The 15,673-nt window shown below is 55.2% G+C and overlaps 1 protein-coding gene across 1 annotated transcript in view; it reads right to left on the bottom strand.

Annotated features, from left to right (window-relative positions):
• The window catches only part of LOC134528853 (basic proline-rich protein-like), a 64,432-nt gene extending 49,774 nt beyond the window's left edge, over positions 1 to 14,658 (bottom strand). Inside the window, exon 1 of the mRNA XM_063362522.1 lies at positions 14,486 to 14,658. Within this exon, the coding sequence (XP_063218592.1) occupies positions 14,486 to 14,658 (173 nt within the window). The remainder of the gene's footprint in view (positions 1 to 14,485) is intronic.
• Positions 14,659 to 15,673: the final 1,015 nt, after the last annotated feature.

The raw sequence follows: 15,673 nt of genomic DNA, 5'->3' as shown, positions 1-15,673 counted from the left end.
TTAGCATGTTTACGGATTATGTTTTTGAATTGTAAGTCACACCAGAGACTGTTCGTCTTTTGCCGGACCGCTCTGGTGGGGAGTAAAAACCCAACATAGGGAGGTATTAACTATGTCACCTGAAACACTTAATTAATACAGGTAGAAGGCCGCCAGGGGGACACTCGCACACGTACTGGCACATTTTCACATGTGAGTGCCCGGGCACTCCTACGTCGCATTTTCATTGAGAGAACGTTTAACCTATTAGCAATGTTGTTTTTATTCTGCGTGTGATTTATCAGAGGGATTAACTATAGTGTCGGTCTGGTTATTATGGGGCCGGATTCTACCTTGTCTGCCGGTGGCTCGCCTGTCTTGGGTGGGCCATGGCTAGGAGTGTGTTCCATCAGCGGGAACGCATGCTGGCGGTTGCAGGTCGGGCTTCAGGGTGGCTTTCGGTCGGACGACGTCAGTATTGCATTAAAACTCAGTTTTTGTTTACACAAATTACACTTAGCAAACTCATTATTTTCTGTGAAAATATTCCACACAAATGCACTTATCCATTCCTTATTTCACTATAAAGATACTAACTACAAAGCATAACAGCCCGCAACAATGTACGTGGTAATACACGGCCAGGACGAACTGCAGTGAATGTTGAACTGATTGATACTGGCTGTATTAGGCGGGCATGAGCGTAACAGAGGTGATTACCGGGCGTGATAAATAATGTATCAGATTCTCCTTACGGTTGCACGGTCTGCGTACGCGGATCTTTTTTTACAATTGGAGAGAAGTAAGAACAGGGAGGGGAGGTTGTTAGAGAGTGAGAAATACTCCTTTAACGTCGGAAAGGGAGGAATGAAGTAAGACACAAGTAAGGGGGGGGGGGTGCAGATTATGAAAGGCGTGGAAAGAGAACACCGATACCTTTTTACGCTGGTGATGACGGCACGGAGGATGTGTAACCTGTAACGAGAATGCTTACTGCTCTAGCTGATACAGAAGTATTAGCTACTTGTAACTAGTACATTACTGTATCAGTAACAGGTTGGAACAGATACCGAAAATTGCTGTAACCCACCTCTACATAATACAAAGTCTCAAGGGCAAATTAAAAAGGACCAAAACACTGACGTCCCTCGGCTTCAGGTCCCCGTTTTCCCGTTGAAATAAATGTCCTGTTATGCCCGTACTGCCCTGGTCGGAGAGGTGTGGGTCCAGGCCAACGTGGCCGGGACCGGGAAAGGCGGGACCTGGAGGGAGAGTGAAGTGATTGCGAGGAATGTTGGTAGGTTGTCGCAAGCAGAACACGGCATTAACGAATTTCACGAGCCGTCTTTTATTAACGCTTATAAAGTCCTGCCGCAGCCTGGCGGAACCGTCGCGGAACAAGTGCCCTACCACGGCGACACGGACTCCCTGATGACGGGGCGGTTCTCAAATACGTTTCGGCGCGAATCGTAAAGTTTATTAATGCTAGGCTGACTCAGTGAGAGAGGGCCCGAAGACGGAACGCTGTACATACGCGGCCCGTTACGTAATGTTCCGTGGACGGCGAAAAGTTCAGAGACTCGTAGCACCACGTTCGCGTTGTAGAAACTGCCCACTAGACACGTCTCCCGATGACTCGTAAGTTAACAATGCTAAGCTGATTCGCGGTGGCAGCTCAGCTGCAGTGACCGACTGCGGACTGAGCGAACGTTCAATCCCGAGCGCAACGTGCGCGGCTCGCGGAGCAACGAACACGTCTGTCTCCGCTCGAGACCAGGACGCGACTGCCTCTCCCCGCTCGCCCGCGGGCCGGCGCCCGCGGGTGGCGGGGAGGGAGGGGAAAATCGGCCGGCGTGGGAGAGAGCTCCGTCCCGCGGCGCGCCAGGCTGCAATTACATACTACGGCGAAACACTTCAGAAAAAGTTATTGAATTATTTACAAAGACATACACGAGACATTAATTACACAGCGAACTTGCACAATGAATAATAAATAAAATAAGTTAATTACACACATTCAAATCCCTTAATCGTTTACAAATATATACACACTGAAATAAAAGATAAAGTCACATAGAAAAAACACTCGTTGGCATGCTAGGGCGCACGCGGGTGCGTCCCTGGCCGTCGCACACACTGGGGTTCACTGGGGGGGGAAAACAGGCCCCCTCAGGCCCGCGTCGGTGGCCAGGTACGGCCTCTGTATCTGGGAGGGTACGACGACTGTCGTCATATGCCCCCCCTCTCCCGAGGCCGTCCTGGCCCCCGACGCCGACCTAGACCGGCAGCCGCGTCCGCGTCCGGCCACTTGTCTGGTCGTCGGAGCTCGTCACGTCATTCCGTCCGGGTCGGGCAAACTGGGGCAGGAGCTGCATCACGCTGCAGCGTAACCCCCCGTCGGTCGTTTGTCTTACGTCTCGGGGTTTGCGCTGACTCCCCCACTCGTAGTCCCGGAGGTAGTGGGGGGCCGTCTTCTCACGCGTGGACCGGCGCAACGCCGGTCCCCTCCCCGCGTGAGCGGTCATCCTCGGCTCCCCGGAAGGCAAGTCCAGGACCACCTGCTGGGCCCTGTCGACATCGCCCTCCCCACTGAGGAGCCGGACCGTTACCCCGTCTGTCACGTCCTTGCTCACGTCCGTCCCCGTCACCCGCCGTTCCCAGGAGTGGACGTACCTCCGTCCACGTCTCTGGGTAGGCTCCGGCAACGTCACCACTGGTTCACTCAGGTCGACCAGGTCGCCCTGAGCAGTGTTGTCATGTGTTACGTCCTCGATGAGTGGTCCATCAGTGTCGTTGGCGTAGGCGCTGACGTCATCAGGCGGGAGCACCCGGTCCACGAAGCGCTCCAGCTCTGCCATGCTTGCGCCACGCGGACCCCTTCCGCCCCTTCTGACGGGCGTCTGTTCCCCGCCCCCTCTTGCCAGTTGCCAACCACCGTTCCCCTTTTGCTGTCCCCCCGTAGGAGGCTGAGTCGGTGTCGTCGTGGGGGCCCGTCCATGTGTCGTGCCCCAGGTGTCGTCGTCCCTGTCAACGTTCCTGCCAACCCCCCGCAGTGACCTGGGGTGGGCGTGTCCTCGTCGACGTCCCAGATCCGGCTCCGGTGGCGTCACCACGGGGTCACCGAGGTCGACCAGGACTCCTACTGCGACGTTGTCATCGGTCCTGTCCCGTGTGTCGTCGTCCCTGTCAACGTTCCTGCCCACCCCCCGCAGTGACCTGGGGTGGGCGTGTCCCCGTCGACGTCCCTGATCCGGCTCCGGTGGCGTCACCACGGGGTCACCGAGGTCGACCAGGACTCCTACTGCGACGTTGTCATCGGTCCTGTCCCGTGTGTCGTCGTCCCTGTCAACGTTCCTGCCCACCCCCCGCAGTGACCTGGGGTGGGCGTGTCCCCGTCGACGTCCCTGATCCGGCTCCGGTGGCGTCACCACGGGGTCATCGAGGTCGACCAGGACTCCTACTGCGACGTTGTCATCGGTCCCGTCCCGTGTGTCGTCGTCCCTGTCAACGTTCCTGCCAACACCCCGCAGTGACCTGGGGTGGGCGTGTCCCCGTCGACGTCCCAGGTCCGGCTCCGGCGGTACCACCACAGGGGCGCCGAGGTCGGCCAGTACACCTTCGGTGACGTCATCCTCGGCCTCGTCACCGTCCACTGGTCCGCTGTCGTCGTGGTCGTACTCGTCGTGCGGGTCGCCTATCAGTCGAATGTCGTCCCTGTGCACCTTAGTTGTCCGTCCGTCGGCGCGACGCACGAGGTACGAGGTGGTGCCCAGTCTGTCTACGATCTCCTGTGGCCCCGCCCACTTAGGAGCCAGACTGGCGCAAAAGCCCCGCTCGCCAGCCGACAGGTGATGACACTTAACAAACACCTGCTGGCCAGGCTCTAGTCGTGCTGGGGGCTGGTGCGTCTGCGGCGTACGTCTAGTCAGGTAGTCAGCTTGGCGACGTCGGGCGTCTTCGCGCAGATCGTCCGTGGTCATGTCGTGCAAGTCGGGGGTTGCTCGCGCTTCCCCGGGCAGGGCGAGGTTCCGGCCCTGCACCAGTTCAGCGGGGGAATGGCCCGTGACCGCGTTCGTCCGACGGCGCAGGCAAAACAGCAGCGTCGGCAGGTGCAGGTCCCACTTGGTGTGGTCCTCGTCCAACCGGATGCGCAGCTGAGTTTTAATGTCCTGATTCCGCCTTTCGGTCGGATTCGCGCGCGGATGGTAGGTGGGCGTCGTGTGATGCTCCACCCCCCAACCCGCGCAGGACACTCGCCAGCTTCTCCCCGTGAACTGCACCCCGTTGTCCGTCAGCAGGACCGCGGGGTACCCGTATCGCGGGAAGAACTCGCGCTCGAGCAGGGCAATCACGGTGCCGGCTTTCACGTTTGGTACTGCGAACGCCTCCGCCCAGCGGGTGAAGACATCCATGACCACAACAATGAATCGCCGACCACGGGACGTGCGAGGATACGGCCCCATAATATCCACCGCCACAGTGTGGAAGGGATTCCGGGGCCGTCGTGGGACCTGCTGCTCCTTGCCGTCGGGTCGCCTGGACTTCCGCTCCTGGCAACGCAGGCAGGCCCGCACGTAGCGTCTCACTTCTGCCGCATCGCCAGGCCAGCGGAACGTCCGTCTGACCTCACGCAGCGTCTGCTCCGCGCCCGGGTGTCCCGCCAGGGGGTGGTCATGCAGGTAGCTCAGGACCCAGCGCCTGGCCTCGGGCGGCACATGGGTCCGCCACCCGCTCGACCTGTGAGCCCCCCTGGTCTGGAGCACCCCGTTCAGGCTCCGGCAGCCCGGTATCACCCCCTCCCCACACTCTGTCAGTCGGGTCCGGGTGTCGGGGTCCCGGAGTTGCGCCGCGTGGACCCACGCCAGCAGGTCAGTCATAGTCTCGGGTCGCGCGTCGGGTGCAGGAGCAGTGGGGCTTGTCAGCGCGTACAACGCGCACGGTCGCGGCACCGAGTCCTCTACCCCGCGCTCACGCTCAGGGAGGAGCACTTCCTCCCAGCCCTGGTCGTCGTGGAACTCATTCTCAGGGTCCGGATTCCGGGACAACTCGTCGGCCAACTGATTTTCACGTCCAGGAATGTGCTCGACCGTGAACGAGAATTCCTGGATCAGCATGGCCCACCGAGTGAACTTAGACTTCCGGCCCTGAGCGGAGTCCAACCAGCGGAGGCATTGGCTGTCGGTTCTCAGCCTGAATGAGCGGCCCTCGACGTGGTGACGGTACCTCTGTAGGGCCCAGACCACCGCAAGGCACTCTTGCTCATTCACGTGATACTTCCGCTCAGCCTGCCCAAACTTGGCGCTGGCGTACTCGATCACGCGCCTCTCGCCCCGGTCATCCATCTGGTACAACACCGCCCCCATCCCCTCCTGACTCGCATCCGTCTGGATGAAGATGGGGCGGCTGGGCACCAGGCGTGAGAGCGTGTGACAGTTCCTGAACCGGCGCTTCACCTGTCGCAAGGCCTCGTCCGCGGCGGGGGTCCACCGGAACTTAGTCTTCGGCGACAGTAGGTCCGTCATCGGGGCCGTCACCGTGGCGAAGTCGGGGACGAAGGACCGCAGCCAGTTGAGCAGCCCCAGCAGCTTCTGGAGCTGCTTCCTGGTCTTCGGTGCCCCCTTTCCCTCTATTAGCTCCAACTGCTCAGGTCGGGGGCGGCACCCCTCCGCCGTCACTATGTGTCCTAGGAACTCTATTTCCGTGGCCCCAATGTGGCATTTCTTTGGGGCGCACGTCAGTCCGTGTCTGGCCATACGTTCTAGCACCAATGCCAGATGGTGCGCGTGTTCCTCCCACGTCCTGGACCAGATGATAACGTCGTCCAGATAGGCACTGGCGAACTCACCAATGTACCCATCCAGAACACGTACCATCAGGGCCTGGAACGTGGCAGGGGCGTCCATGAGACCAAACGGCATGGCGCAGAACTGGTAACGTCGACCGTCTGGTGCCGTAAATGCCGTCTTAGGGCGGTCCTCCAGACATACCGGCACCTGCCAGTAGCCTGATTTTAAGTCTAGTGTCGTGAAAATAGTGGCGTCCCCCAGTCCTGCCAGTGCGTCTGTGATATTGATCTGCGGGGGCGGGGCGGGAATGGTCAGTTTGTTTATCGCCTTGAAGTTTACGCAAAAGCGTAGACTTCCGTCTTTCTTGGTGGCCAGCACCACCCGTGAGTTATACGGTGAGGTGCTGGGTTCCACTACCCCGTCACGTAACATCTCGTCAATTTGAGTCTGTATGGCCTCCCGTTCCCGGATGCCAAATCCGTATACCTTCTCAAAGGGAGGGCGGTGCGGTACCATCGGTATCCGGTGCTCCGTCACGTTTGTCCGTCGTAGCCGGTCCGCGGCCGCAAATACCTGTGCCTGAGAGGTGAGGACATGGTTGATGACATCGACGTACTCCTCTGGAACACCGTGCTGAAGGTCTTCTAGGCGAATGACTGACTGAGGGGGACTGGGGGGAACCTGGTGCACGCCGTACACCGTCCAGCGCCCCTGGGTGCCGAAGTGCATCCGGCCAGCTCGTACTTCCACGGTGGCGTCGACCTCGTGCAGCCATGGGACCCCCAGAATCAGCCCCTCGCGGAGCTCGGGGACCACCCAGGCCTCGACGTGGCTAACGTGACCAACGATGCTCATTGTTACCTGAGTGATGCCCCCTGCTGCAACGACGGCGTCCCTGGTGGCCAGCTGCACCAGCTCCCTCCGCGGTGTCACTGCCTCCGCTCCCACCAGGTGGGCCGCGATGTAGGTTCGGCTGGCGGCGGTGTCCACCAGGGCCAGCATCTCCCACCCGTTAGCGCGGACAGGAATTCGCAGCAGCTCCGGCTCCTCGGGGCCGACCTGCCCCAGCTGTGCAGTCGTCTGTCCCCCACCGCCCCCGGCCACCTGGCCGTCCGGGCGTGGGGAACTCGCGGCGAGGTCCGCGGCTCGCTCCGGCGCCGACGTGTTGACGTTCCGGTGGTCCACCTCGTCGACGACAGGTCGACGAGGCGGCTGGTCCGGCCCTGGTATAACCGGCCTCAGGGCCGCGGTGGTGGCGCCGGCAGTCAGCTGTCCCTGCACGGAGATGGCCGGCGGGATGCCTGCGCTGATGCTCTGGTTGTCCGCCCCGTCGACGGCGTGTCGACGAGGCAGCTGGTCCGACCCTGGTATACCCGGCCTCAGGGCCGCGGTGGTGGCGCCGGCAGTCAGCTGTCCCTGCCCGGAGATGGCCGGCACGATGCCTGCGCTGATGCTCTGATTGTCCACCCCGTCGACGGCGTGTCGACGAGGCGGCTGGTCCGGCCCTGGTACACCCGGCCTCAGGGCCGCGGTGGTGGCGCCGGCAGTCAGCTGTCCCTGCCCGGAGATGGCCGGCGGGACGCCTGCGCTGATGCTCTGATTGTCCACCCCGTCGACGGCGTGTCGACGAGGCGGCTGGTCCGGCCCTGGTATAACCGGCCTCAGGGCCGCGGTGGTGGCGCCGGCAGTCAGCTGTCCCCGCAGTTGCCTCGGCGTGGGGACAGCTGATGAGGAGTAGTCCCGTTGTCCCCTGCTTCCCGGCGGCATACAGGACGTTAGTGCGGTAGGCGCCGGTGGTGGTCGACGTGTTCTGTCAGTTACTGGGACTGCCGGTGGCTGGCGGGCCGGGGAGCGGCACCCAGTTGTCCCTCCGCCCCCGGTCCTGCGTTTCCCGCCTGCGACGTGTTGCCTTCGCGCGCCTCCTCCCACGCGGCTCTGGTGGGGCAGAGGCGATGCCAATGGTACGCGTCCGGGCAAAAACGGCATCGCGGCGGTCGTTCGTCCCTCTCTCTCGTATCTGTCCGCTCGTGACGTCCTCCTCCTGTCGCAGCTGGTTCCGGGCGTTCCCTGGTGCCACCGCGGTCTGTTGTCCTGCGCGGTCCCGCGCCGCCGGCGTAGCTCACCACGGCCAAGTCACTGTCCGTGACCTCTGTGACGGTGACCCCCCGCGGCCCCGAGCGAGCACGGGGAGCTCTCGCGCCCCTGAGTGCCGTCCTCCACTGCGACATGTCACGTTCGATCACGCGGGCGAGGGCCACGAACTCCTCCGTGTCACGACCAGCAGCCGTCCTCATGAAGGGGCGAAACTCTGGCAGCAATTGTTCGACAATGGTTGGCAACGCCGCACTCACGTCCCCACTTGTCCCCAATCGGCGGAACATGCGTAACTTCTCGTAAATGAACTGCTCTGCACTCTCGTCCTCCTCCTGGTTTCGGCAATAAAATGTCCGCAAACACATTGCCCGCGCCTGATCGTTATCAAACCTAGTTTTGACTTGGCATACAAAATGTCCCCACTCGGTATCAAAACTCCCGGCCATTGACCACCAGTTCCTTGCCTCACCGCGGAGCTGTCCCGCCACTCGCGGCGTCCACTCCGCCCGTCGCACTCCGTACAGTTTTAGGAGGTGTTCACACTCCCGCAAAAACTCCCGCGGGTCCTCGTTGTCTCTCCCCGCAAACTCTGGCAACTCAAACTGCGCGCTCACGTACCGCACTACCGGCCCATCTGCGTCCGCGTGCCTGTCCCCCTGTTCCCGATTACTGTCCTCAACTGTGCTGTCCGTGCTGTTCGCGCCCTCGGCCGCGCCGCCGGACCCGCACACCTCGTTTTTTACGTCCATTTTCGCGGAGTCTCCCTCCTCACACAAGTCCGTTTCGAAACTGATTAGATCGTATCTTTCTTGTCCCGCCTGTTTCCACGCCATCCTGTCCTCCTGTGCTACTGATCCGCGGATCGTGAACACAATCTCCCCCAGTAATACAATACGATCCTCCCCAGCGCGTTATCTTCAGTCCGGGATACCGCTGCACCGCCGTCTTGTATTTCTGTCCCCCACGACGCGCTATCTCTCGCCGAAACGTCTCGTGTTCGCGCCGTTCCCGCGCTGCGTTATCTCCCGCCGGCGCGCCGGCGCGACGTCTCGAATTCGAGCCGCTCCCACGCCGCGCAGCCGCACCTGCTTCCGTTCTGTCCTGCACCTGCGCGCTTGCGTGCGCTTGCGTGCGCTTGCGTGCGCTTGCGTATGCTTACGGCCCCACGTTGGGCGCCAAATGACGTCCCTCGGCTTCAGGTCCCCGTTTTCCCGTTGAAATAAATGTCCTGTTATGCCCGTACTGCCCTCGTCGGAGAGGTGTGGGTCCAGGCCAACGTGGCCGGGACCGGGAAAGGCGGGACCTGGAGGGAGAGTGAAGTGATTGCGAGGAATGTTGGTAGGTTGTCGCAAGCAGAACACGGCATTAACGAATTTCACGAGCCGTCTTTTATTAACGCTTATAAAGTCCTGCCGCAGCCTGGCGGAACCGTCGCGGAACAAGTGCCCTACCACGGCGACACGGACTCCCTGATGACGGGGCGGTTCTCAAATACGTTTCGGCGCGAATCGTAAAGTTTATTAATGCTAGGCTGACTCAGTGAGAGAGGGCCCGAAGACGGAACGCTGTACATACGCGGCCCGTTACGTAATGTTCCGTGGACGGCGAAAAGTTCAGAGACTCGTAGCACCACGTTCGCGTTGTAGAAACTGCCCGCTAGACACGTCTCCCGATGACTCGTAAGTTAACAATGCTAAGCTGATTCGCGGTGGCAGCTCAGCTGCAGTGACCGACTGCGGACTGAGCGAACGTTCAATCCCGAGCGCAACGTGCGCGGCTCGCGGAGCAACGAACACGTCTGTCTCCGCTCGAGACCAGGACGCGACTGCCTCTCCCCGCTCGCCCGCGGGCCGGCGCCCGCGGGTGGCGGGGAGGGAGGGGAAAATCGGCCGGCGTGGGAGAGAGCTCCGTCCCGCGGCGTGCCAGGCTGCAATTACATACTACGGCGAAACACTTCAGAAAAAGTTATTGAATTATTTACAAAGACATACACGAGACATTAATTACACAGCGAACTTGCACAATGAATAATAAATAAAATAAGTTAATTACACACATTCAAATCCCTTAATCGTTTACAAATATATACACACTGAAATAAAAGATAAAGTCACATAGAAAAAACACTCGTTGGCATGCTAGGGCGCACGCGGGTGCGTCCCTGGCCGTCGCACACACTGGGGTTCACTGGGGGGGGGGGGGGGAAACAGGCCCCCTCAGGCCCGCGTCGGTGGCCAGGTACGGCCTCTGTATCTGGGAGGGTACGACGACTGTCGTCAACACGAACAAATGAAGGCCTGGGTTCGCTAGTGAACAAACGAGTGCCTGGATTGGCGAGAAGTTATGGTGGGTGGTTGTAACAGCCTATTGCAACGGACAATCGTAGACCAAGTAAAAAAAAGTTGCAGTTGCTGTGTGCCTTAAGTAGCTGCCTTTTAGCGGAGTCGTTCGTTAGCGGTACGAGCGCATCAAAACAAAGCTATATTTGAATTATACGCAACTTTAAAATTTCCAGAATTCGTAGAATTTTCCCTGACATTTCCTGGAATTCCCTGACCATTTTAATTTCCCTGACATTACCCGGTTTTCCCGGTTTTCTAGTCCTGTACCAACCATGTTAATTTAATGTAGCCGTTCATATGTCTGCTGGCCCCAACAAAGACATTAAAGCACTTGTAGATTCACGGTCTAAGAGCCTGTTCGAGTCGTAATTCAAATACTTACGGGTATGGCCGACTCCATGCAAATCCCCAATAAGACTGCTGTTAGATGTAACGTAAGCACATAACACAGCAATCAGAAACTTTTGTCAGGGTAAAGTATAAGGTATAATGCATAGTGTAAGACCGCAACGCATAGCATGCCAATAGGCCTAAATGTAAGAACAAATTGACAGTGATTTCCAGTGCCCCCTTACCTAAGTTAGGCATCAGCCAACCATGCTGCCTGGGGAGTATGATATGACTTCTCTAGTTGGTAATTCAACCACCGCCACGATCCTAGTGAACAAAGCTGGGGCCGACGACCCACACAACAACTGCATAAGTTAGCCTGGCACCCTCCCGGAGAGAAAAGAAAATTTTGGTAAATATGTAGAGTAGCAGTATTTGCGAAAAGAAAAAATGCTAAAAATCCGAAAATACTTTTATTATATGCTCTTTCACTTCCTCTTTTCAAAACAACCGGCGGAGATAAGAAATTCCAAATACTTTAAAATACTTTAGGAGATATCGAATTTTTTAATTTTCATAGTTGGGCGATATTAGTTAAAAAAAAAAAGTTCCGAAAATACTTTTATTCTATGCTATTTAACTTCCTCTTTTCATTACAACCCGGCGGAGATAAGAAATTCCAAATACTTTAAAATACTTTAGGAGATATCGAATTTTTTAATTTTCATAGTTGGGCGATATTAGTTAAAAAAAAAAAGTTCCGAAAATACTTTTATTCTATGCTATTTAACTTCCTCTTTTCATTACAACCCGGCGGAGATAAGAAATTCCAAATACTTTAAGAGATATCGAATTTTTAAATTTTTATCACAATACCTGTGCATTCATGCGGCCACAAATGTTTCTTATTTACGATACCGTCGTCCGGGGTCTCGGGTTCGAGTCCCGGTGCGGCTCCTAGCGGGAATGGCTGTTGTCGATGTAGTGTTTCCGGGTGGGCGCCAGACTAGCTCTGTTTCTAGTCGATAGGTGGGTCGTGGGGTCGGTTGCCCCTGCGTGGCACACTAGGACCGTCGGCGGTGTTGCGTGGGATGTGAGGGATTCCCAACCTGGTGGTGGTTGGGAGTTGTATGGTTAATTGATTAGGCTCTGAATTAATGCAGCAAATGACGTGCGTTGTTTATTCATGCGACTGTGGGCTTGGTGTAATACCGTGGATTACACACCACGTCGTACAGAGGGTGACGTCACACAATACATAGGTTACACAATTACACAAAGTTATTCTGAAAAGTTACGTAATGAAGGCGTGGCACAAGTTTACTAAAATGTTAGGTGGTGGCGCGTTGCACAAGTTTACTCAAGAATGTTACAGGTTCAAGGTGTCGCACAAAGTTACTCAAATGTTACGTATTAGCGTGGCACTAGGCGGTTCTGAGCATGGTTACACAAAAGTGGGCTGAGGGCGATTGGAGGCGGCCAATCCCGTATAGCTATGTCTCGAGGCGGTGTTCGCGTCCACTGTAGTGTAGCGCGGACCGCAGCTAAGTTCGTCCAAGTTCCCTTTCGGGGTGGTGTCAGCGCCGGGGCGACTGGCTTTAATTCAAGTTCTGTGGTTCGGGATGCGGCCCGTGCCCTATACTGAAAACTACCCCGCAGACCAAGTATGGTGCAGGGGATTTTAAAATTTACGCGGCCGGATTAAGTCCTGGACCGAAAATTTGGACCGGGTACACACTGAGAGATTAATAAAAAGAGGTTTCGAGGAAGTGACTATAATTACCAGAAGTGAGTTCAATGCAGACAATGGATGATGTCTCTCCGTGGGACGTGCGTCCACCCCGGTCCACGAGTCGCGCTGTACTGTCGTTGTGTCATGGCGTCCAGCCGAAGCTCGGTATCCCTCGCGCCAGGGTTGACCTCATTACGTTATTTTCCAATTTAACGCGTTAACAAGAGATTTTAAGGGTGCTAAATTCCTACATTAATTATTAAGGCTAAATTAACATTACTTATCCCTTCTACAATTTAGAGTTAGTATGTTTACAAATTATGTTATTTAAACTATACGTCACACCAGGGGTCCTATTCTTGACGCTGCTGGAAGAATTCCACTAGCGGAATTACTTGATTCCACCAGAAATTTGCTAAACCCTATTCTTGAACACTCGCTAGCGGAATTTTGTTTCGGAATTACGTCACAAACTACCGGATATATTCCGCCACCTCGTAAGCTGGCGGAATCACAATTCCGGTAGAAATTTGAGCGTTTTTTGTTCTTTGGAACCATGATTTGTCCAAAATGGTGTCTCTGTTATGGTTCTAAAAAATATTTAAATCGTTTGTATGTTTGGTTACTTTAGGTTAGCTACATATCTCGTTTAATAATGCGTGTGTTTATATACTTATATTATATTACTTCATTTAAAACCAGAAATAACTTATTCGCCTCATTATGTTATGAGATTATTCAGATAAAAATACGCCATGTGATGCTTTCAACCTTCAAAATTCGTGTGTGCGTGGCGAGAAAACTTTTGTAACAATTTAACTAATATTTAATGTTTTAAGTATTATTACATTTGTTTGTGTGATTTGCAATGGCAGGCATTTAAATATTATGTTACGAAAGTTATATTTACCATCTTCCATTAAGTACCAAGTTTAATTTAATTAGCTGCAATTGGGTACAAAGTGCCCGGTGGCAAGCATTCTCCCTACTTCCCCCTCACTCTCCTTCTGAACTGGTCCACACTCCCAGCCGCCACACACTCCTCCTCCAGCCTATTCCATTCCCCTACTGTCCTCACGACCATCGCATTTTTTCCCCTTTCTGTTCTTCTCCTCTCTTTGAAAACCTTCCTAGTATTTTCCTTTCTACTTCTAGGCATTCCCATTTTGACTTTGCCCCCCAGCTCTCCCCATCCTCCCACTCCACTCAGCACCTGGTACATCTTGACCAATCTCTCCTTCTGTCTTCTATCCTTTAAGCTCTCCCATCTCATTCCTATCATCATCTCTGTGGTACTGCACTCCCCCTTCCCTTCTCTGTCCGTTCTCCTCCACTTGCCCTTCACTCATCTAGCTGCTCTCCTCTGCACCCTCTCCAGCTCCCTCTCAAGAACTGCCATGTATGGGTCCCACACTGCTGCGGCATACTCCAGCATGGGGCGGACCATAGTTTTATAGGCCTTGTCACGTATGCTGCTACTTCCCCCCCTGAGCACTCGTCCCAGCATGCCCAGGGCCTGTCGGCTCTTCTTCACTACCTTGTCTACATGCTCCCCCCACCCCAGGTTACCCTGCAGCACCACCCCTAGATATTTATAGCTGTCGGCCTCATTTATCACGTCTCCCCTCCAGCGATATTCCCTCCTGACAATCTTCCTCTTCCTGGTAAACCTGACCACTTTCGTCTTTCCCACATTTATTTTCATACTATTATTTTCCACACATTCTTCCAGCCTTTCCAGATCCTCCTGTAACCCATTTCTCTCCGCATCCATGTAAACCACGCAGTCGTCTGCAAAAAGCCTAATATGCCCTTGTATCTTCTCTCCGATATCATTCATCATTATGGTAAAGAGAAGTGGGCCAAGCACACTGCCCTGCGGCACCCCTGATGTAACCCTTCCTTCCTCCGATAACTCCTCCTCCACACGTACCCTCTGTGTCCGGTTACTTATGAAGTCACCAATCCAACCCACTACCCTCCTGTCACTTATAGCTCCCTCCACTTTTTTCATCATTTTTTCGTGAGGAACTTTATCGAATGCTTTTTCAAAATCGATGAAGCAGGCATCAATCTGTAGACCATTATCTACCCCCTCCACCAGCTCCACCAACAGTCCAGCCAGCTGAGTCTCACACGAATATCCCCTTCGAAATCCATGCTGTCTCCTGTCAATCCACTTTTTACCATCCAGCTCCCCTACCACATGCCTGTGCACTAACCTCTCCATCACCTTGCCCACTGCCGATGTGATACTAACAGGTCTATAGCTGGCTGGGTCCTCTTTGCTACCCCCCTTATTGTATATCGGTACCACCACCGCCTCCTTCCATTCTTGCGGCAACTTGCCCTCCTGCATCGATCTACTGAATAGCAGCTCCAGGTACTTCACCATGGCTTGCCCCCCCCCCCCAGCTTAATCATCCCATTCCATATGCCATCCTTACCTATGGCTTTCCTGCTGTCTAACCTTTTCACTACTTTCTCAATTTCTTCCTTCCTGATCTCAAGCCGTTTCTCGTGTCGCCCTGTACTATGCTCAGCATGTTTCCTTTCCCACTGTTTTCCCTTCTCGAACACTGACATGTACTGCATGGCCAACAAGTTTGCCTTTTCCTTGGATCCCGCTGCAATTTCACCTTCCTGATTCCTCAAAATTGGTACCCCTGTCCCTGTGCCCTTCGTGCATCTAACAAACCCGTATAGCTTTTGCCAGTTGCCTTTTGTCCCCTGTACCATCAGGTCCCCGAGATAGGCCTCCTTCGCCTTCTTTATCTTTCTATTCAGTTGCTTTCCTATTTCTTTCAGCTCCTCTGTTACAGTCTTCTTTCCTTCCTTTTTCCCTAGCGCATATAACAGTCTACCCTTCCTCTTGAGTTTCCGAATTTCCCTTCCATAATAAGGTGGGTCCCCTCCCACATTAATCCTCTTTTTAGGTACGTATTGCTCTTGAGCATCTCCCACCACCTTTTTGAAATCCTTCCACAGTTCCTGCACATCGATGCCTATGCTCCATTGGTCGAATCTCTCTTCCAGGAACTCCTCCACCCTTGTCTGTACTGCCCTCCCATACAACCATATTTGCCTGCTGCTGCCTTTCATGACCTTCTTGTCCAGGCAAATCTCCACAATGGGAATATTGTGATCGCTTATCCCATCCACCACTTTAGAGTGAGTGGCTAGCTCCTCGGGTCTTACCAGCACTACATCCAATATTGAACCGCCAGCTCCCCCACCCATCCTAGTTTCCTGTACCACCACCTGTTGTAACCCCATGTTCACCAGTTTAGTTGCCCTCCGTTGTCCCAGTGGCCCCACCAGTTCCTTACCACACTGCCATTTGACCCCTGGAAGGTTGAGGTCACCTGCTACAACTACCATGCTACCCTCCTTCAGCATATCAAGCCTTT

This window comes from Bacillus rossius, chromosome 1 (genome assembly GCF_032445375.1).
Source record: "Bacillus rossius redtenbacheri isolate Brsri chromosome 1, Brsri_v3, whole genome shotgun sequence".
Taxonomy (NCBI): Eukaryota; Metazoa; Arthropoda; class Insecta; order Phasmatodea; family Bacillidae; genus Bacillus; species Bacillus rossius.
The sequence above is the reverse complement of the archived record's forward strand: the minus strand, read 5'-3'. Positions and strand labels throughout refer to the sequence as shown.